Source organism: Vitis riparia, chromosome 18, assembly GCF_004353265.1.
Source record: "Vitis riparia cultivar Riparia Gloire de Montpellier isolate 1030 chromosome 18, EGFV_Vit.rip_1.0, whole genome shotgun sequence".
Lineage (NCBI taxonomy): Eukaryota > Viridiplantae > Streptophyta > Magnoliopsida > Vitales > Vitaceae > Vitis > Vitis riparia.
In genome coordinates this window covers 23690658-23715611 of record NC_048448.1, presented here as the reverse complement: position 1 = coordinate 23715611, position 24954 = coordinate 23690658, and the positions used below count along the sequence as shown (strand labels likewise).

Genomic DNA, 24954 nt, shown 5'->3' with positions numbered 1-24954 from the left:
TATGCCTATATTCTTGTTTGCTAACAGAATATCGTTGACATATAACACCAGAAGAATAAATTTACTCCTACTGATCTTTTGATAAATACATTGATCAACAGTGTTTTCTTTAAAACCAAAAGAGGTAATCACTTTATCAAACTTTTGATACCATTGACAAGATGCTTTCTTTAAACCATAAATTGATTTCTTTAATTTGCATACCAGATGTTTTGACTATTTGGATTCAAAATTCTCTAGTTGCACCATGTATATGGTTTCTTCATTGTCACCATTGAGAAACATAGTCTTCACATCCATCTGATGTAACTCCAAATCATAATAAGCTACAAGTGTCATAATGATTCTAAAAGAGTCTTTTTTTGAAACTGGAGAGAAAGTCTCTTTATAATCAATGTCTTCCCTTTGAGTGAAACCTTTGGCGACTAAATGTGTCTTATATCTTTCGACATTGCCTTTCAAATCCTGCTTGGTTTTATAAATCTATTTACAACCAATCAGTTTTGCTTCTTCAGGCTATTCGACAAGATCCCAAACATCATTGTCTTTCATTGATTTCATCTCATCTTTTATGGCTTCTATAAATTTCTGGGAGTTTACACTTTGTTTAGCTTAACTGAAAGATATTGGATCATCTTCTAGTCCCATATCAAATTCATGTTCTTGGAGATACACAATACAATCATTTGGAATCATCATTCTCCTCTCCCTAGTGGATCTCCTTAACGACACTTCCAATTAAGGGTGTTGTTGTTCCCCCTCCTTATGAATTGGAAAGAGTTCTTCATTATGAGTATAGGTAACTCAAAAGTGTCTAGATTTTCTAGATTTGCATCCTGAATAATGTTAGGCATAGTTACCTGATCATTTTCAGTTGCAACTGTAGAAATAATAACATATTCCTCTTCAAAGACAAAGTTCCTAAGTCTAGTACTCCCACCATATTCAACACCTTCAATGAATTTAGCATTGTCCATCTCAAAAAAAGATTTTCTCGAGGGATCATAAAACTTAAAACCCTTTGACTTTTTTGAGTACCCAACAAACTAGCAGCTTACTATTCTTGAGTCCAATTTTCTTTCATTAGGCCTATATGGCCTTGTCTCAACTGGATAACCCTAAACATAAAGATGCCTAATACTAGGTTTCTTTTTAATCCATAGTTCATATGAGGTTTTAGCTACTGCTTTGCTTGGAACTTGATTAAGGATATATATTGTAGTTTTTATGGCTTCTCCCCAAAGTGATTCTGACAAAGAAGAATGATTTATCATACTTCTTACCATATCCTTCAAGGTCCAGTTTCGTCTCTCAGATATACCATTTTGACTTGGAATCCCTAGAATGGTGTACTGAGGAATAATGCCACATTCCTGTAAGTATCTCATAAAAGGTCCTAGACGTTGTTCACTTGATCCATGATATCTACCATAGTACTCACCACCATGATTAGATTTAACGGTTCTAATTTTCTTTCCAAGTTGATTTTCAACTTTAGCTTTATAGGATTTGAAAACTTCCAACGATTGAGACTTCATGAATCAAATAGAGGTACCCATAACGAGAATAATTGTCTATGAAAGTAACAAAATATTGTTGACCATTCCAAGAAGCCATATGGAATGGACCACAAATATCAATAGGAATTAATTCAAAGACACCTAAACTCTTGTTAGCACCAATTTTTTTTTACATTTGTTTGTTTTCTCTTAGTGCATTCAATGCATATTTTCAAATCTAAAAAGTCAAGGGAATCAAGAATTCCTTTTGACACAAGTCTTTGAATCCTTTGTTTAGAAATATGTCCTAATCGCTTGCGCCACAAGATGGAAGAATTCTCATAAGTTAACTTACACTTTGTATTTACTTGCATGCAAGGATTCATCAATATGTGAGACATTAATATCTAATTTATATAGATTATCAACCAAAAAACCTATACCAATCATATTTGAATATTGAAAAAGACTCATTTTTCCATTTCCAAATGAACAAGAGTGGTTAGTTTGTCCAAACAAGAAACAAATGCCAAATTTCGTCTAAATGACAATGCATAAAAAGTCTCATCTAAATCCAAATAACAACCAGATTCTAATTGTAATCTAAATAAATCAATTGTCTCAATAGGAGCTTTGTTGTCATTTCCCATATAAATGAATCTTTCAGCATCAATTGGCACTCAACTTCTTAGATAACTTTGCATTGTCACACTTATGTGAGTAGTTACACTTGTATCTATCCACCAAGTGTGATTTGGTATTAAAGCCAAGTTAACTTCAGAACAAACAAAGTTGATAATTTTACCCTTTTTGACTAGCCATTTTGCATAATTAGGACAATCCTTCTTCACAAGTCCACATTTCTTGCAAAAGAAACAAGTGATGACCTTATCATGTTTCTGTTGCACCTTAGGCTATAAGGTCCCACTATCTGTAGCTCATTTTCCTTTACTGTTATTGTTCATTTTCCTTTTCCTGTTGGTAGCATTGTCATGAGAGGTAGTATCTAAGTAAGCACTTTTTATCTTTTATTGTTTCAATCTCTCTTCCTTTTGCACACATTGAGCACTGAGTTCATTAAGAGTCCATTTTTCCTTTTGAGTATTATAACTTATCTTAAAAGGACTAAATTGTGGAGGGAGAGAGATCAAGACCAGGTGTACAAGGATGTCATTAGACAACTCCAACTTTAGTGCCCTCAATTGAGTAATAAGATTAAACATTTCCATAATGTACTCACTTATGTTCCATTTGCCTTTGTACCACATTGAAACAAACTTAGACAAAATGGTGTTTGTTTCGACCTTTTCATATCCAACAAATTGGTTTACTATTTGGCTTAGGAAACTCTTAGCATTTTCCTTCTAAGGCATTGCACTCCTAATGGTATCTATAATAGAGTGTTTCATGATCATAAGACTCATGCGGTTAGAATGCTCCCATTTTTCAACGTTAGCCCTTTGTTCCACAGTATTGTCATTAGTAAGGATAGGAAGTCATTCATTTTGGATCGCATAGTCTAGATCCATACACTCAAGTAAAATAGTAATATGTTCTTTCCATTTTCCAAAGTTAGTGTCATTAAGCATGGGAATGTTGCTTATGTTAACAGATATAACGGAAAACATTAATTGTATGCAGAATAAAATAATAAGCTCACAATAAACAATAATGTCATTTACTTTAAGTATATAAGAATTAACTACATGCATACATATAATACAAAAGCAATAAGATGAGCTCTTATAATATACCTAACACAACATTGAAATTTAGTCTTTGGACAAAAATAACAATTTGTAAATCGTACTATTATAAAAAATAAAAATAAAAAAGTAGTTAATAAATATTCATAACAAATCGTGCCAACAATATACCTATCTTTGGATTGACTTATTGCATGCATCGACATCACCAAAATATCACATATTTACTACCACAAGTGTCTAAAATCTAGCTAAGAATAACCTTTCTTTGGGCCAATTATTTTATGCATAGATTTAGACACTACTCAAAATTCCAAAATAAAATCTACATACTTCAATTTAAATAAATTTACATAATAGAGGTCATTTTGGTGACATGTAATTTCAATTTAATTTATATTGAAATATTGGATTTTAAACATGCAAAGTTTTTTTTTTTTTTTTTGTCAACGGTCCAAGTTAACGGTCCACACTACTATTAAAATAGAAAACAATAACGTTTTTATAAAGTATCATTATTTAATGTTTTATTAGATATACAATGGCACTTGTTTGGAAGCATCATTTTTTAGTATATTTTTAATTTTATGACGCGTATTCGAAGTGACATTATTTGTTGTAGTATATTTTACTTTACATTATCATTCAATGGTGCTTATGGTAAACGTCTTAGTATTATTATTTTACCTTGGTGTTTTAGAGAAATGTCAAGGAATTATAACTATATATTTATATATCTCATAGAATTATTTTGCTCCAAAATTATTGAAAATGAACAACCTTTCAAAACCCTCGACAATGGTTGACCTAGAAAACCCTTCCCACCACTAAGATCTACAACAGGCAACAATAAATTGGAAACACCATTGCCTTTTATCGTTTGGCTTCCCCACCACTTCATCGAAACCCTAACTATCCTTTTCATCTTGCTAATGAGGCCTCTACTACTGTCTAACTAATTGAGGAGGAGGCATATACTACTATCGACAGATCCATCTATGTTAATGAAACTGGTATTGATATTGTCCAAAGGTTTTTTAGGAAGATTGGTAAGAAAATTTTTAAGGTCGTGAAAACCAGATCTGTTTCTTGTTTTATGGCAAATGATAGACCTCAGAGTCTTGTTGTGGTTGTAAAAAATTTTCAATGCTCTGATTTTTCTTATGCCATTTGTGATTTTCCTAGTCTTCCAAACGCCTCTAAATATTTTCACTATTTTAATGTTTGTATAAAAACTCATTGGTTTTGGTCATTTATTTCATTTCTTGTTATAGAATCCCATTTCCATACCCTTTTAAAGAATCCCTTACAAGACTGGTGAAATCCATGTTTGGCCATCATTAGCTAAATCTTTGACCGGTAAATCTCTTTCTCTCTCAAAAGATTTTCGATTTTACAGTTTAGGGTTTTTTTTTTTTGGGTGTTTATGATTTTTTTATGGGGTGTTTGTTAAGGCTAAATATTTAATCTAACAAATATAACAATTTGTTTGTGTTTGTATTGTTTTTAGAAACCCATTCCTTCATGTTGTTTGGCATCTAACTGCAATTTTTGGCATTAACACCTAATGTAAGCTCTAATCTATATCTATTCATATTCAGATTTTGTATTATAGGTTTTTTTTTTTTTTTTTTTTTTTTTGTAAATTTTGGGTTTCAATGTACTTGGAATGAAATAATGCATGTTGCTATGTTTTTTGGGAAGTGGTGGTTGGAACTTTGTTTTTGGAAAGTGGCAGCTAGATTCTCTTATACATGCAGAATTGTTGTTAATTTATGGGAAATGAATTTTTTGCAATGGGTTTTGCAACTATTTTGTTTTGGGAGGCATATATCAAACCACTTTTTCATGACTCTTGTGGTGAATTTGTGATGTTGGAGATTATTGATATCATGTTGTAGGCTCATTGAATTTGATTGTCAAACTATGGAAATTGGATTGTTGATTTTCCAAACTGCCAACATACTATTTGCAGATGTTTCGGTGCGAGTAATGATTTAATTTTCCTAAAGAAAATGAGTAAAACTTGATAGAAGAAATAAAAAGTAAATAGTTAATTGGTTGTAATTATGATTATAAGTGAAACAATAATTGTTCAATTTGAAAACTACAAGCAATATCACAAAGATTTGTCATTTTTTTTATTATTATTATCAAAGTTTTGATGTAGTGGTTAATTGATTACCCACAATTCCTGTAAGTTCAATTCTTTGTTAAGGTTAACTCATATTCAAGCATTACTACTCTTATGGTCATACAACATTTAGATGGTAACATGAATTAAGTTTTACCCATTAAAACAATGTCACTTTATGAATTAGAATCATTAAGGTTTTGGTTGAATTTGAACTTTCAGGTAACAATAATGGAGATACACCATGCTTGAATCTCAAAGTAGCTTATCTAATTGCATAGATCAAAAAATTTTACCAGCTTTTTGTTCTAGTTCTTAGAAAGTTTAAGAAATAATTGCGTAGAATAACAACCTAGGTCTTAGTGCTTATTGAAGATGCTTTTGACTCGTGGGTTGCAATTTAAAAATCATGATTATGTGTGGTGAGGATGAGTTGAAAATATGTATGCATTATAAATGCTTCCACCATGTGGAAGCTGGTGGGCTTTCTTTTCTCATTTTCTATTGTACCTTTCTTTATGGGTTGGTTTTGGCATGAAAAGCGAAAAAAAAAATGGTTATGAACTTAGAATATTTTAATTTAAATAAATATGTAGAATTGGTAGTTTTCTTGATGAGAGGTTTGCTATAGTAAGATGTATTCCAACTAAGTTGTTTAGAACTCTATAAATTAAAAATAAAATATTCATTTCTATATGTTTATTATTTCATCCTTTATGTGGGCCTAAGTGAATAGGCACTTAGGGAAATCCCATCCCATTCGTCCTTTTACCTAGATTATCTAAATTTTTTTGTTCAATTATAGTATAAATGAAAGTAAAATTCTTGAGTACTGTACTTCCTTATGAATGATCAAATCCTTGTAAAGGAGAACCTTAGAATTTTAAAATAAAAATAATTAAATAAGATTATGTTTGGTTGTAATTTTCTTTTCTTTTATTTTTTATTTTATTACTTTTCAAATTAAATATAGAAAATTTTCTTTTTTATAAAATCATGTCTAATACCTATAGTAACTTTTATTATACTCTTTGCAAAAAACAAATTTGAGAATGATTTTCAAAAAACAAATAAACCATAAAATAAAAAATAAAATAAAAATTGGTTTTAAGTGTTGAATACATTATAAGGAAGAAAAAAAATTAATAGCAAAGAAAATTCATGGTTTTTAATTTTTTTTTTTTTTTTGGATGGAAAATCTCATTGCAATTATTTCCTCATGGTCATCCCTTTGTAGAAGATAATATTTTAATTAGGGTAATATATGTGCTTTGAATTTGATTTTGTTCCTTAATTTTTAAAATTATATGCAAGAAGCAAGTAGCGTTTTGCTCCAAGGATATTTTATTTGATCAAATATAGATTCTAAGCAAGCAAATAATTAAGGATGACTTTATTTTAGAAATAGATAGCAATCATCTATATCTATATATATATATATATATATATATATATATTTGCCCATTATTACCTTAGTAAGAGTTTCAACAGTTATTTACTATTAATTATACTGACTATGCTATTAATTATGTTTGTTGTACGGTTAAGATAAGTTGGAATTCAAAAAACAAATAAAAATCTTTAGTAACCTAAATTATCAACTTCAATTCATTGAAAGTCTTACCAAGAAAAGGGAATTCTGGTAAAACAAAAGTCCATTTGACCCCTTCATTTGCTACTACTACATCAATTTTAGTGCAATTGTAATCACAAAATATTAAAATAAGAAATATTTTTTTAATAACCACACATCATAATTATTAAATGAATTATTTACTAATAGATTTATTTTATTTATTTATTTATTATTTGTTTTGCATATTCATCTTTTAAGGGACAATGACCTACATTGGACTACGAGAAGTGTGTGATGCAAGACTTGAGACAAAGATAGACTAGGGAAGGTACACTATTTTTCCTTATACAAGCCAACATATTTTAATTATAATGTCATTTTTACTTTGGGTGGTTAGAAGAATATAATGGAGGCATTATTTTAAATTTTGTTTAAATTTTATTAAGTACCTGAATTCTACAAGTTATTCCCCAGCTTAGTTTGATACCAAGGCCTAAAATTTGACCCAAGGCTATGACATAGTCTGGTGTGACTTGATTTGGAAATCATGGGCCATACGTATACTTTCTGTGCACCTAACAAGCTACTTAGGTGTATTGGCACGTACGAGGGTGCCAATTAGATATAACACATGGCAAGATGTCCTTGAACAATTGAAGGACAAGTTGTGGGACTCTATTGAGGTAACTTTATTTTATTTTATTTTTTAACATAAATGAGTTTTCTACAATCTCTATATTTCTTTAAAATTTGAAGGTACTAATGACTTTGTAATTTGTAGATTGCTTTTACATTAGACAAGAAAGTAGAAGGAATTGTATGCTTACATTGGGAAAATGTTTCCGATTTTTTAAGAACATGTTGACTGTGAAACATATTCTTCCTTTCAAAGATGAGCCAGAGTTTCTTAAGAAACCACCAGCTGAATATCATTTTATCAATGATGAAGATTGGAATATTTTTGTGAAAAATAGGTTGTCCAAAAAATTTCAGGTACAAATACAATTAACATTAAACATACTACATGCATCCACATATATATACTAATCATCCATTTAATTTGTAGGAATATAGGAAGTACAAAAACAAATAAGGAAGAAGCATATATATAATCATCATCTAAGTAGAAAAAAGTTTGTTGGACTTGAAAAAGAGATGGTAAGTTTTTATTAGTTCTTATTGTGGTTTAATTTTATACAATTGTATAAGTAATGAAAGAATAGTTTATATGGGTTTCTTAATTGTTTATTTTTTGACAAAAAAAAAAAAAAAAACAAGTGTCATCTAATAACTATCTTTAATTTTCCATTTCTATTATATGATTGAAGTTGGCTCCACAGAAAGCATTGATAGGAGTTTACTTTAAAAGAAAGCAATGTAAAAAAAAAAAATGGTAGCTATGATGATGTGGTCATACCAATAGTGGAAAAGATAGTAAGTAGACATTTTGTACCCAAAAATCACATCTTTAAACAACTTATTTGGTTTTACCTATTTTAAAGTCAACTTCATAACTTCATCTTGTTTTAGCATGAATAGGTGAAAGAGTTTCAAGAGAGTGGCATAAGCTATAGTGGGAGCAATGACATACTTGCTCAAGCACTAGGTACTCTCGAGTATACTGGTCGTGTTCGGGCTAAAAGGAAGCACTACACGCCTCAACAATATTTCAATCGTATGTCAAAACGTGTTGTGAGGGATATTTTAAAAGCAACTCAAGAATGTCAAGTTAAGTTTGAGGCTGATGTGTTATCGAAACTATCTCAAATAGGAGTTACTACACCATACTCCAATGTGAGTAGTTCCAACATGAAATCAAAACTGTTGCTCCTACCAGAAGTAGTGGAGAAACCAATTCATATAGTTGAGGAGGATACCTTACCTGTGAAAATAGAACCACACATGAAAGTGTCTTATTTTCAATTTACATTTCGTAGTTCAATGACGTAATTGTAACAAATTCCTAAATAATTTTCATAAATAATTTCTTCCAATTGCTTATATTTTTGTTAGATTGATACTTACATTTTTGGTAGATTGGTCAAATGGGTTGTTTAAAGGTCCAACTAGGTCGGTCAAACGGGTCAATCAAATATCCAACTAGGTAGGTCAAACGGATAAGTCAAAAGTCCAACTAGATCGGTCAAATGGGTTAGTCAAAGGTCTAACCCTACCCATTACTTGACCCAACTGAAATGAACTTGGGTCCAACAATCCAAATGACCCAATATAATGACTTAGGCCAATGTCCAAATGACCTTATTAAAAGACTCGGGCCCAATGTCCAAATGATCTTATCAAAAGACTTAGGTCCAATGTCCAAATGACCTTATAGATTAAAAGACTTAAGCCCAATGTTCAAGTAACCTTATTAAATGACGAAAAAAATAAGTCATTATCACCCAACCATTTCATCTTTATCCCCAAATTCTATAAATAAAAAAAACACTTATATTTTATCTCGAAAAATATACAACTTACAACCAAACACACACAAAAAAAGGTGCATGAATAAATGAAAATCATATTAAAATAACAATAATAACAACTTAATCCAAACAACTTTAATTAAAACCTAATAGATTTAACAAGAGTGTCTCTGATACCACTTGTTAGAGAAATCACAAATCATACAGAATGATTATAGAATCTAACAACTAAACAATATATATGCCAGAATTTCATGTTAAATCTATAGGATAATAATATCGGAAAACATACCCGAATCCATTGAAATTATGTACTTCGGTTTTGTCTTTCATGCCTAAAACGAGTATTGCAACCCTGAAATCACTCACTAATGGGATGTGAATAATTAGCAATTTTTCTATCTCCTCTCGTTTAAACTAGGAACCATAACCCATTTATAACCCTTATTATTATTATTTTTTTATTGGCTCATCATTAACTTAATTTATCACATTTAATTAGGTCTAAATATAAGATAACTTAATGTACAAGGTGTTAAAATGTAAGCCCATAATTACCAAAATATCCAACAAAAAATTCTTCGAGTACAAAAACTTCAAGTAGAAACATGGCAAATGCACTTTAAAAATGCATCCATCCCTTTATTTATTTATTTATTTTGTTTTCTTTCTTTATATAAAAATTTTTAAATTACATAGCATATATGTGAAAGGTTGTTTTTCTCCTTCTACATAGAAGTTAAATCAGATAGGGATATGCTTTGATTTGATTCCTCCCATTGCTGCTATGAACAACTTTTTCAAATGATGTAATCTCTTTATACCATGTGTCATATCAATATCATGTTTTTTAGTTGATTCTATTTGGTTAAAAGATCTAATGGGTTGTTTGTTTTTTAATTTTAGATAAGGGATTGTTTGGTTCTTTAAGTCTTAGAATAAATTGCTTCATAATTTAAGATTGAACTATTATTATTTTTTATTAAGATAAAATTATCTTAAAAATTATAAGTTAAAAAAACACATAATTTTAAAAATGACTTAGGCTATATTTTGACAAAAACATGAAAACATGTTAGGTTATCAATTGTTTCCAAAGCATATTTTTAAAATTATTATGAAAATATGGTATTTTTTGAAAATGTATTTTAATTATTTTCAGTTGTTTTCATATATTTTTTAAGACTATTTTTAAAAATATTTATATAAATATAGAAAATATTAAAAATAAGCCTATATATATTATTTTTAATAATTTTTTAAAAACATAGAAAAGGTATGCTAAGTGAAAAGCGGTTTTTATTCTGAAAAACATTTTAGAACTATTTTCAAAGTTTTGAGAACTATTTTTAAAAACCATTTTCAAAAGTCAATAAGTTTTTTTAAAATTTAAGTAAAATGAAAAATAATAATTTAATACTTAAAATTATTAAGAACTATTTAGATTTAAGTTAAATTAAAATCTATTTTGATTAAAAACAAAAAATAAAATAAAATAAAATAAACAGCACCTAAGTTAATTTAATATTGAAGATAAAAGTAAAACAAATTTACTTTTTCTATTAAAAAACTATCTCACAAAAAAAAATGTCTTAGAAAAAAAATGATATATTATGTACTTGTTTGTATGCACCTCATGTTTTTTGTTTTTAAAAATAAAAAATAGTAATAAATTTTATATAAAAAGTATAACCTCTAACACAAAAACTATAGATTTGTTTTATGTCTTTAAAAATCATTTTCAAAAGTTTCAAAATTTGACTTAGTTGATACTTTTTTTTTCTTTAAATAGTTTTTAAAACCTTTACTTTTTCAATGTAAACCTCTAAGGAATATATCTTATATAAAAATTATTATTAATTTTTAATTTCAAAACCCAAAAAATATATATATTTAAACATGAAAGGTGAATCTCAATAATGGACTACACCTAAAAGGGGAGGGGGCTGGGAATAGGTGTTGTTGAAGTATTATAAAAATATAAAATAAATAAATCCCAATAAAGATGACTTAACCTTAGAATTACTCAATGTCAACAAAGTCTCTTATCAACAACTTTTCAACAAAGGATAAAATCCACAAGTAAGTATGTATGCACCAACACTTTTTCAACAATTTATAAATGCAATTCACATGCAAATGTTTCAACATTCCTCAAAATTAAGTCAAAAGAATAATTATCTCCTTAACTCATTTCAATTTACTATGAGATATCATTAACCAAAATGAACAAAAAAAATTATTAAAGATATTTCATGGATAATCACACTTATTTAGCTCATATATCTTTCATTCATCACATATGGCTAAGTAACCAATTATATCAAAAACTGAAAATAAATAAAAAGTAGAGAATGAGAGAAATAGACAATGACACCAAATTTTAACGTGGAAAACCTCCGAAGAGATAAAAAAACCACAGGCCTACAACCAATCGAAAACATTCACTATGAAAAAAAAAAAAAAAAAACTGAATACAAGGTTTTACCTAGCTCAAGCCTACCAATCCATGTCAAACAACTTGACTAGTACTTTCCACTTTCAGGTTCTCATATTTTTCTGAAACACACTTGGAGTCCACACCAAACTCAATCTCGACCTCTTCTTCAATCCACATAAGAAGAAATTGAGTTTTTACCCAAACCCAAATAGATTAGAAATTGAGATATGAATGAATAAAGAATCAACCCATTTTTTCCTTAAGAAAATCCATGTAAAACAATTTGGAAAACAATAGGAAAGTTGGATTTTCTTGGCAACCAAACACCCTAGAATAGGAGAAGAGAAGAGAATCAAAAGGGATGGTTGTGGTTGTGTCTCTCTCTTCCTATAACATAGGAAGCAAATTTTGGGTTCTTTAAATGAAAGAAGGCCTTGATCCAATTGATGAGATTTCATAAAAAAAAGTGTAAGTTGGATCAATCTGCCCCTACACATGGATCGATCTAGAAACAGGGGAACAAAAGCCTTTTAGAAAAAAAATATTTATCCCAGCTTTCTTAACTCTTTTAAAGATTAAAAACAGGATTGATTCACTTCATTCAACACACACTCGGCTACAAACCTCGACCTCTTAGTAAAGTTTTAATCTTCAAGGTCAAGTAGTCCGAAAAGAATTGGAAAACCAAGTTAGGAGACACTTAGGAATTTTGTTCGGAATTTCCAACCTAGCTAAACACTCACAAAATAGACATTGAAAAACATAATTTCTCATCTACATAGCTAAAAAATAGGCTAATATTCTCCTTCTCATGCATAATCAATTTTACCACTTTCATCCAATCCCTAATAAAAAGATGAGTCATTTTCATAAGCTCTACATTAACCTTTCCTCTTTGCTTAGACAAATTACGCTCATATCCAATCCCTCTTACTAGCATGGTTATTATGTTTCTAACATCATATTAATTGACATAATCCTAAAGTCAAACTATCACTACAATTACTTTTTTTTTCTTACACATGGTGTTGTTATATTTGATGTTGAAGTATTAGTTTCATCTAATTGTAGTTGTTGGCTTCTTCAACATCTAATTCCTTAACAACATTTGTTGTTATATGAGCTCGTTTTCCAATTGCACGATCTTTTCCAAATATTAATGCAAACTCATCATAATAAGGAAATAACTTGTTTCTCATTTCTTTAACTTTAGGATTTCTCTACAAGCATACCAAATTAATATTATTCATATGATGATAATGAATAGGTATATAAATTAACATATAAACAAGAAAGTAAACAAACACATAAAATAATTTCCTACAAATATGATTCCCATATGTCATCCTCATATGCTTCCACACATTTTTGTGATTCGTTCACCCAAACCCACTTTGGTCAAGCATATCAACAATGATGTTATATTGTTTTTTCCATGTTTTAATTTTTGACTCAATATGTGAGACAACTTTGATAATAGATCTAGGATAAGAAATTATCATTATCTTTTTTAAAATAATTTTATAACCCGATTTAAATATACCATTATCTCATTTATATCCAGAGTTGCACAACTCTTTAAGTGCTTCAACGAGTGTAATATCTTCATCTTTCATCCACAATCGACCATAGGCTATCTAGATCTAAGAAAAATAAAAACATGGTATTTACAAACCAATAATAAGACATAGGCTTAGAGATTAGTATTGTACTTGTGATATGGATGTTTCCAAATCGATTCCTATTGGTATAAAATACTCAAAAACCGTAGATCTTGTAAACACAATAGTCTTTGACCCGATAACTCATCCTTGAGACTAGGCACTAAGATGGTAGAAACCTTGGGTTAGAGACTAAGGTTTTCTCTCTAGATTGAAGGGAAATAATGACAAAAGTTCAAAGCACTAGCCCCTAAGGGGGTATTTATAGGTTTCCTACTAGGCTCAAGTGATCTAAGCCCACCTTGGGTTTGGATTACTTAATCTAGCCCAAAAGGGTCCCAATTGATTTCAATTAGACTCTGATTAGTCAATTAACTCAGTTGAAAGATATTGTTCACTAACTCCTATGTAACCTTGTGTAATTATTGAAACACCTTGATGAACATAAGTGAACCAAGAACCAATACAACCCTCATAGACCATGCCATCAAAGTATATGCAATTAATCGAGGACTACCATGACCTATAGGGTAGTACTGACTCCCTTAGAATCCAATTAATCAACTCTCTGTATTAAGTCAACTACATTCTAGTACCTTATGTATATTACAACAAGACACTAAGTGCTTATATCTGTGACCTACTATCCACTATATATAGTTTTCCCATGAACTAGTGTCTATAATGTAATAAGGTAAAAGTTATTAGTCTCTTAAGATTACCTATACCATTCTTGAGTTACAAACCCTCCCATTATGTGATCAAATAGTATATTCTAGCTTACAAAGAACACATGTCATATTCCATTAAAAGAATTATTATGGTGCCACAAATTTCATGATCATACATCTTTACGATCATCCAAATAGATACACTATCTCAAAATCCATGAAATATCATTGCGTCTTTATTAAAAATACTATTGTTACTGGTTTTCATCAATCGTGACTCAATTCATAGGGAATATATGATCACTTTAGGATTTCACTCATAGGTCAAAGCCACTACTAACTTTGGTGTAAGTTTAATATTCTCTCAAGGTTAAGAAACAATACAGTATAGTATCTTAGTGAAGTCATGACAACTCGATAGCTTTATGTTATGACTCCATTGGGAATCTCAAATTGTTTCATTTCCTAGCATTGGATCATGTAAGGTGTATGCAACTATCCCTAAGGTTCTCTAGATTTATCGTAATGGAAACATATGGCATCAAAAAACCATTATAAAGTAAAGATGTAAAGATAGAAAGCTCAAACCTAAGATTTGAATGCTCCCTAATCAAATCGAATCCAAATGAGATGTCATAGACATTAAAAAACTCATCTATCCAATGTTTTTTTTTACCTAATCTCTCCTTCCATGGATGCTTGGCACAAGATAAGATAAGCTTATTGTTTGTTCCCCGTTCTCTAAAATTTCAAAAAAAATGAATAGAAAGACTAAAGCCCTAACCCCTAAGGGGGGTTATATAAGCTTCCTTGTGGGCTTAAGTAACTTGAGCTAAAATTGGGCTTATGTCACCTAATCCAGCCCACTTGGATCCTAATTAAGTAATTAAAGCTCGTTTTAAAATTTTAATTCATAAGATCTAGTGCAACCTTATGTTTTTACCAAAATGCTTGTATGCACACTCATAAATTACATACCTTAAATACCCTTAAAACTTGTATCACCATGAACTACAAACTCGAGCGAGAACTACTAAGACCCATAAGAAAATGTTGGCTCCCTCATAATTTGATTCTGAAGTTGACTTAACAATCCACTAAAAAGAGTTAATTGCACTCCAATATCCTATAAAAGTACAACAAGACAAAACTTGAATTTGTGACTTACTATTCATTACATGCAAACTCCACATGAACCGATGTTCATGATCTAACAAGATATTGCTATCAGCCCATCAAGATTACTTTTCCAATCCTTGAGTTACAAATCTTTCTATTATATGATCAACTAACATACTCTAGCTCTAAGGAGTATATGTCAAATTCCACTAAAGGAATTACTATGACCATAGATTTCATGATCACATGTCCTTTGGATCAGTCAAGGGAACACATTATCTCAATCCCGTGAGATATCTTGATGTCTTTATTAAGAATACCTGTTACCACCAACCTTCATCAATAGTGACTCAATCCATAAAGATATATGATTACATTAGTATCTCACTCATAAGCCAAATCCTCCTGTTGATTTTAGCACAAACTTAATATTCTCTCAAAGTTGAAAATCCATGTGACATAGTATCTTAGTGAATCATGACTATCTTGTAGCCTTACATCATGATTCATTATAGATCTTGTCCAATGTGTAATCATACGCATAAGTGCACTCATCATGAAAACCTTATCCTGATGGCCAAGACAAACCATCCCTCTAATTAAGAGGTAATGCGTTACAATCTCTACTGGATTGCCCAAACCCATAAACCAATTGTGAAGAACTTATCATCTTGCAAAAAACCTATTACTTGTATCTTCTATGCAACTCTTAATTTATCCAAGTCATGTACAATATAAGTAATATGGGTTGAATGCTCAAATCAATATTAATGTATAAAAAGGATAGCAAGGGGACAATGAAATATAATTTTGTTACATTATATTTTACTTTTAGGGGCTTAATCCCAACAAATTCATTATAGGTTATGTCCAATGTGTAACTGTATGAATTAGTGCACTCACCATGAAAACCCCATCTTGATGGCTAAGACTGGTTATCCCTCTAATTACAAGGTGGTGCATTACAACCTCATATGGATTACTTAAGTCCACAAAACGACTATGAACAAATCATTTACTTATAAGGAACTTATCACTTATATCTTTCATGCAACTCCTAATACATCCAAGTCACTTTATGAACATTCTTGCCTAACATCTCTTGCATTGTACATATTTGTCACATGCATTCTTAAGTTTAAATTTGCCAAAAAAGTGACCATCACTCTATTCACCTTCCTTTTCTCTTTCTCTCGGATGATTACCTTAGGTTGGTATAGTTAGAATCCTAACATAAAGACTCATAACCTCATCTATTGTAGATGAAATGGTGCCAAACATTTGTTGAAAAATCCTTTGAGCCTTTAAAGATATTTTTAATGCAACATTCTTAAACTTGTTTTTTCATTTAGTACATCTCTAATCATAGTTTTAGTTGTATCCTGTAAGCCAAAAATTGTAACTAGGATCTTATCAATATGAATATCTCATAAACCTTGTAAGGTTCAAGTGTGAAGTACTCTTAGAGTTTTATCAAGTATGGAATATCACTTGAGGGAAGTATTCAAATATGGGACCACTTGATAGTTGGCCAAGTACGAGATATCACTTAGGTGATGCTTTCAAGTGTGAGTGATTACTTGAGAAAAATTGTAAGGACCTATTAAAGTTGGTTAGTCTAACTGTCAAGATTGAAAGATTCCTTAATTTGAAATATCTTTGGTATAGTGGAACCTTAAGTTTGGAATTAAATGAAAAGAGAATGAACATAAACTCAATTGTGTCAAACTACTATAAATAAATTGTTTGCAATATCTCTTACCTCATCTTAATTTGAAAGATCCTTGGTATAGTGGAACCTCGAGTTTGAAGTTGAAGTGAGATGAGAATGAATATAGACTCAATTGTGTTGAACTATTATAAAATCATTGTTTACAATCTCACTCTTACCTCGTCTTTTTCATTTATTTATTCTTCATATTATTACATTATTTGTCATTTACAATCGCCTTGCTAAAATTTGTTACAACAAAGCAACACGAAATTCACTCTTTCTTTTTCACGGAATGTGGTCACAAATACCTTTAAGTACAAAAGAAATGTTGACAATTATTTATCCATAATATTTATATAAAAAAAAACTAATAATCATTTTGCCTATCTCTCTAACATATTGTGGAGGGATTCTCAACATTCCTTGCCACCTTCTAACAAAACGAAGTTAACAAGTTATCAGCCATCTGATATTAATTTTATAATTTTTTTAAAAAATAAACTAAGTATATTATTAATAAATATATAATAGTACACGTGTCGTCAGTGGATCTGATTTGACATATCCTTCAGCCATTTTTTTTTTCTTGAAATAGACTACGGAAGTCGCGGTGACGATTGTTTGCCCAATCAGATATGAGCACGTCACATATTTTGTCACCTGCCAGAGCACGTGACATTTCTCTCTTCAATCAACTGCCCAGCCAGCCTCTCCTCCCAATCAGGTTCTGTGATTTTTCTCCCCCTTTCTCTCGAAACAAACGTTAAAAAATAAAAATCTAAGAAGGCCAATGTCATTGGAGGTTGCTGGTCTGCAATAGGTTTCACTCTTGCCTCTCTCTACCTATTTTATGCTTTAAATCTCCATTCTTATGTATGATTTCTGCGTCTAACTCTTTTTCTTTTTCTTTATTTGTTTAGGGTTTATCAAATATCCAAATACCCACACGATTCCAACTAGCATAACTGTTCCCACATTGGAATTTGGTGTTTCTTTATTGGTTTTCCCTGAATTTTGTGTTTGGACAATCAATTTCAAATGGGCATTGATGAAATGTTTGCCTGGTTGAGTTACATTCTATTTTCTTCCAGTTTCTGGGAGAAGAAAGATGGAATGATGTCAGTTGTTTCAAAGATTCCAATTCAAGATTTCTGCTTTTTAATTACTTGTATTAATTTAAAGAAATGCTGAGAAATGATGCCATTAATATTTAGTATTCAAGCAAAGAATTCCTTGTTTTCCTGTCCTAATCTGGTGATATGCCATAAATTTGGCTTCCTATGCATCAGGGCAGACTCAAGGTTTTTGAGCTGTGGTGGTTGTTTCAAAAGAAACTGGATGGGGAGTCTAGCATTAGCATATTCTACAACAATCATGTTGAGGTGTTTAATCACAACTTGGTGAAATCTTGATCTCTGTAATTGCAGACAGTCAAGTTATAATGTGTCGTCTTCGAACTTGGGATGAAGAGGATGAAGACCACTCCCTGAATACTGGTAATCAGCTGGAGCATGATGAGATGAGGGTGGAAGTTCGGGTTGCCATGCTGCGAGCACAGATAGCAGGGATTGAAGCTCGGGTGGAAAGACTAGAGGCAAGGATGTTGTATCTGCAAAGGGGATTGCATATCATTTCTGCCCTGTTTTTTGCTACACTTGTGTATGCATTGTTGAAATGACACAAACGTAGCTATTATTACTGCCTATAATTTGAAAGAACGTGTCACAGATTGCATTGCTTGTTTCATTCTGAGGCTAATACCTTTGTCTTGCCCTAACCATGAATGCCAAGGTGTATGATAATTTCTAACAAAACCAAGAAATAGTAGAAGGAAGCAGAGATCATTGTTGATGGCTCTTGATCCAAGTGTAAAGCAAAATGAAGGAACTTGTATTTTTCAATTCAAGTATACAGCTTATAGCAAAGGAGTGAATCAAGCAAACAAATATTTAACAAATTTACCCAAAAGAAGTTGCTGATGAAACATTTGATGCGGTTACAGAGATTACAACAATGAGGAAGTATTGATGACATTGAAGATCCAGTAGATGGGTCATTCCAGATCTATTATCCCAAAATTGGAGAGAAGGATCTTTACTTGATCAACAAAGTCTGAGCCTGTTGCGTACTCTGTTAGCATCCCAACAGCAAAACCGAACATTGCCCATCTGATTAATGTCCCAGACAGAGACAGACCCAAGTAAGAAGCTAGATTGGCTGATGAAGAAATACATTAATATAGGCCAACATAATAATGTTTATAAAGGATCTATATAAGAAGCCATTTGCTCCATTGCTTTTGGGGGAATGTTCTTTCTTAATCTCTGGTAAGAAAAAATTTCTATCAAATTTACAAAATGAAGAACTAAGACCATCATTTTAATACTTTGCCATTTGTAACCACCAAGCAGTCTACTTAGTTTCTGTATCAGTGAAGGAAACCTTGTATTGAAAACCGTTGAAGGATTAATGAAGACAATAATGAAGGGGAAATAAAAAGAAGATATTGGCAGCCAGCGAGAAATTAGCCAAGAACTGATCATAATGTTAAAATGTAATGTATATTGCCTCAGAAATTTGCTTTTGAGAGGCTATGTCAGATATAACTCCATGGCAAAGCTTACATCCCCCACTTTGCGTCTTTTAAACTCTGTTTGGATCATGGAAAGCATGAGAGAAAGGAAAAAGGAAAGGAAGAAAACAAGGAACAAGAAAAAAAGTAGAGCTGGAGAACAGGAAAAGTGTTTGAACTCCATAAAAGAAAAAAAATTTCCAATCTTTCTCAATCTTTTTTCCTTTCTGTACATGGAATGAAGACTTTGAAAATGTATTAAGTTTTTAACTAATCTTCATCACATTTCACCTTCTTTTTATACTTTCCACGGCCAAACAAGAAATTTTTATGATTGCTTTCTAACTTTTTTCCTTGCCCCAGTACTTCCCAAGATCCAAACAGAGGTTTAGTGTGCCCTAAATGGGTGAGGCTTGGCTGAAACAAGAAGATTCTATGGATCCTAGCTCATTGACAACGGGATGGGAATGCTCCGTATGACCTCTGATTAGTGTCTTTAAATTGGAAGAGACGTTAGTTTATTGGAGGCCAAACACAGTTGCAGTAATTTCATGAAGCAAGAGTTGGAAAAGAAATGAGTTTTGTAAGAAGGAAGCCTGCTCATATTTCACTATATTTCTTTCTATGGTTGAGTCAATAAAGCCAGATACTGACTTAAAACTCTACTGCTGATGTAGCTAGTGCAATGAGTTAAGGACATAAGGGAAGTCATATAATATGGTACAGCTGAGTGCAATGAAATTGACAAAAGCACCAATATGGAGGAGTAATTTGATTTACATTTTAAGGCACGAAAAGAACAAGAGTATGCCAAAAAAGATGCAGATGGGGGCTGTAAGAAAAAACATCATTGCCAAATATCTAAAGATGGCTCTAGATAAAGACGGGTGGCCAATAAAGATCCGATGAGAGGAAGATAAATCATTGTCATGCTTGATATTTGAAAATTTGGGCAAGGAAACCATAATTTTCTGAATTCGGACTTTTCAATGCAAAAGTTCACATTCAATGGTTATTGGATCTTTTCGTGTATTATAAACCATTTTGGCATTGAAACTGCTCAAATTCTTGATAACCCATAACCATCACAGCCTGATTCCATGTTCTGACATATCACAATAGACTCAATGTTTTGTCAAAAGAAGACCAGAGCCTTACAAGCTTCTAAATAAGAAATAGCATATTTAAATATCATCTAGTATAAGGAATGAAAAAGGCCTAACATGCTATTTAAATAAGAAATAGCATATTTGCTACAAACAGCAGTTCAAATCAGTGCTCGAAATCACACATGGAGGAATAGAACACAAAAGGAGCATGACACGATGTGTGGTCAGCTTACTTGTTTGGAGTACCTGATCAGAGGACAGCATGACTATCTAATAATAATGACCAAAAAGATAGCATTAATATCTAGTAAAACAAGGGACTCGATGGTAGGAAAAGGGTCAGATCAAGGGGGAGAGCAATTCACACAAGTGTCTTGACCAGTAACATGTGACCGCTATGGCGCAGAGGCCCTGGATTCAGTTCTACCCATTGATAAACAAGAAGGGTATATGCCTTTTTTGAATTGTTTTTCCAACTATAGTCATTTGGATTCATTCCTTATTGTTGACTGAAGCCTAAAGTTCACTGCAACTTCTTGTTAGTATCTTCAATTTTAACTTAATGGATGCCAATCATCCTCACAAGTAATTTCCAGTGGTTCATGGTAATATTTTGCAGCCAATCACCCCCAAACCCAAGTGATCATCTCCCCTTTTTCTTGCATTCTCCAATTGTTCCCAAGTAACCAGTCTTTTCAAATGGTTTTAAGGGTTTAGTCAAAAGGATTATATACTCATAGTGATCATTCAAATTGTTCAAATTTTGACAATTAAAATCAATCTTTGGAAATCCGATAGTATAATTGAAAAAGAATGGTTAGTTGTTTGCAATTCACCATTTTTTTTCCAATGGTTTTAGGGTTTCATGAAAACATTGACAAGCATTATACTCATATGGGTCAGTCAAATTGGCCAAATTCTTGAAACCCAAAGCTGAAAAACTTCAAAATCTGACAAAATAGAGAAAGAAAAACATCATATACCTTCCATTGGAAATCTCATTCTTGCCAATGAAGCCAAAGAAAGGACCCTGATTGGCCTCCTCAAGCTTCCTCTGCTTGAAATAATCCTGAAGCTCCTTAGCTACCTGCCTCTGAAACTCCAGAGTGACCACATTCTTGTCCACAGAGGCAGATGGTGGGGGTGGGGGTGATGGAGGAGGAGAAGCAGAAGAAGGAGAGGGAGAAGGGGGGATGGGTTTAGGAGGAAGAGGAGAAGGGGCAGGTTCTCTAAGGGGAGCCACAGGTCTCCTGAGTGGGCCTTCAGTTTGGGAGCTCCTTATGGTGAATATAGCAGGCTTGGTGGCAGAGAATCTATAATAAGAAGAAGATGATGAAGAAGATGAAGAAGAAGAAGTAGTTGGGATTTTGATGCATGGAATTGAAGATGCCACACTCATCTTTTTGGATTTTTTTTTTTTTTCTGGGCTTTTTTCTGATTTGCTTATGGATAGAATCCAGAAAGAGAGAGAACGAGAAGAGCAAAATGAAGTGGATTGTAGCCTGTGGGTGGTTCGTGTTATCAGAATTGGAGAATGTGTGTGTGGATGAGATGTGGCCATGTTTTCAACAGGGGTGATGGCTCTCAGAAGGCACAGTTGGAAGTTTCTTTTCCATAAGTTTGGTGTTCAAGCGCCTTTGGAGTGTGTGTATCACACTGTCCAGAATTTGGTATTCCGTGAATTAAAAGAGAACCGAGTAGGAAAAATCCTAGTCTGCTTGAATTGAAATAAGGTCAGATGCCTCCCTCTTTTCCTCCATTGTGTTTATTGCTTTGGTTTGAAGCTTGAGAATGATTAATTTTCCAAGTTTTGGACCAAAATAATTAGCTCTCTTTTGCTAACAATTTTCGAAAATATTTTTAAAAAATAATTTTTTTAAACGGTTTTTAAAAACTATTTTATAATATTTCATGAGATAAAATTTAAAGACTTAAAATATTTTTAATCTATTTTAAAATAATTTTTATATCAAGTATTTTAGTTTTAATCATTTTTATTTTATATAATTATTTTTAAAACAACCATTATAAAACAAACAAAAACAATTAAAAAATATTTTATAAAAATATTTTATTTTCTGTTTTAAATAACATAAAATAGAAAACAGTTTTTTTTACTATTAAACATTTTTTTAAATATTAAATTATTTTCAAAAGCAGTTGTCAAATGAAGTCTTATTTTCTTTTTCTTTTTTTAAATAGTTTATATTTAATTCTAAAATAATTTTTGATCTCATCCCTTTTTACGTTTTTGGAGTTATCTTAATAAGCATAGTTATATACTATGGGTTTTCTTTTAAAATTATTTTGATATTTTTATTTAAATTTAGAAAAGAATTTTTGTAAATTTTTTTTCTTACTTCTACAATAAATGATGATTAGATTGAATAAAAAATAATCGATATTTGTCAAATTTAAAAATTTATTGGTGTGCAATGACCTACTAATACCTTACAATATGGTAAAATTTATGATAAAGGAGATGGTACGACCAACTCATATGCAATCATAGGAATGAAATACCAAAATTTGATACATTTTCATGGTGTTATATCAACTAATAGTTTTATAGTAATTTTTATCACTTATCTGATTTAATAAAATAATGATGGTTTTCACTTATTAAATATAAAATTAATAATACGATAAAAATTATGGTAAAAGTGATGAGATGATTAATAATTTTCCTTATCAAATTTTAAAAATTCTTAGCATTCAATCTCGATTAGAGACCTAACAAGATGATAAAAATGAGGGTAAAAACAATTATTGACCATTAATTTTTTCTTTTTGTTAAATATAACTATGAGCCAATATAACATATATGATTGAGAAATTGATTAAAAAAAAAAAATTAATAGAAGAGATTAAGGTCTTGTTAATAATTGTTTATTAAAACAGTTCTGAAAAATAGTTTTTAAGAACAGATTTTGAAAACTATTCTACAATGTTTTATAAAACAAAAATTTGTTTGAATACCTGAAATAGTTCTAACCTGTTTTTAATATTTAAAAAAAAAATTAAAAATAATTTTTATATCTAAAGTTTTATTTTTAATCATTATACATATTTGTATAATTATTTTTTAAAACAACTCTAAAAATAATAAATGAAAACAACTAAAAGATGTTATTTGAAAACTATAGACCCCTTCAAAAACCAATAGCTTTTCTTTTGTTTTGGGACCACCCGGAAGAGTTGTTTTTTTTTTTTTTTTTGAAGTGGGGGGACCCCTTTCTGGAGACAAACAAGCAGCATGGGACGTTTGGTGAGGGATGTGACCATGGCCATGGTGGTGGTTGAGGATGACATATTCCCGGAGCAAAGAGCGGTGAAGCGGGTAGTGGCTTGCAGGAAAAGACAGAAACATGGGAGGGGAAGAAAATGAGAGAGGGGTGGACAAAGGAGGTATTCAGCATCCATAGAAAGGAGGTATTCAGTTTTAGGGGAAGAAAAGAAGAAAATGGTGGACAAAGGAAGTATTCGGCATCCACAGAAATGAGGTATTCAGTTTTAGGGGAAGGATTTTTTCAGCTAGTTAGGGAGAGATTTTGGAGAGCTGTTTGAGGAAGACCAGAGAGTGAAGCTAGCTTGAGAGAGAAAGCTTGCTGGTGAAGAAAAAAAGCAGAGGAAAGTTGTGCTGAGGATTGCCAGGTAAAGTCACCTTGAGCTTGGTACATTTCCATTTCTTGATCTTCTACTTCTTTCTTTGCTAATTGATGAGCATTGTTTTGTTGTTTGTTGTAGACGCCAAGGGCCACAGGATTGCTTAGGCTGAACATGATTATTTGCATATAATGCTCTGTTTTGTTTCTCTTTGATACTCTTGTTCTTTTCCCTTGTAAATGGTTGAATTCTTCTTTGGGTTGGATGTCTAATAATTATATTGTGGACTTCCATTTTCGTCCTACCAGCTTGCAGCCCATTCATCACTCATGAAATGAGGCTTTGCATGATGATCCCTTGGGTTTCTCATGTTTGGTCTATTTTCTTTAGCAATATTATTCTCCATATTCCTCTGCTCATGTGTGTTCAGTTGTGGAAATGCCTCGGTCTGTATCTCACCATCTGAGAGTTCCATTTTAAAGAGATCCGAGTCTCATCATTACTCACCCTAATTCTGTCCGTATTATATTCACTGAGTTTGACGTTATTGGGGCTAGCTCAGATAAGTTAACTGGAGAGTCCTGCTTCGCAACATAAGGATCTTGATGTCCACTATCTTTGCTTCATTTCTCATATGGAAATATGAAGGTTTCTGCAGTTTACGATATGAAAATAGAGAATCCTAGAAAGACCATACAGGAGCTTTCTATAAGGATGA

General features: G+C 31.4%; 1 protein-coding gene and 1 long non-coding RNA gene across 2 annotated transcripts; one reads left to right on the top strand and one right to left on the bottom strand.

Moving 5' to 3' along the window:
* The first annotated feature begins 17679 nt into the window (after positions 1-17679).
* LOC117907931 lies at positions 17680-18726 on the top strand. Its single transcript, XR_004650090.1, has 2 exons — positions 17680-17769; positions 17870-18726. It is a non-coding gene; the product is annotated as an uncharacterized LOC117907931 (long non-coding RNA).
* A 90-nt stretch (positions 18727-18816) lies between these two features.
* LOC117907930 (light-harvesting complex-like protein OHP2, chloroplastic) lies at positions 18817-22230 on the bottom strand. Its single transcript, XM_034821609.1, has 2 exons — positions 21614-22230; positions 18817-19117 (listed from the first exon to the last, which is right to left on the bottom strand). The coding sequence occupies exons 1-2, from the start codon at positions 22189-22191 to the stop codon at positions 19003-19005; spliced, it is 693 nt and encodes a 230-aa protein (XP_034677500.1). The 5' UTR covers positions 22192-22230; the 3' UTR covers positions 18817-19002.
* Between the last annotated feature and the right edge of the window lie 2724 nt (positions 22231-24954).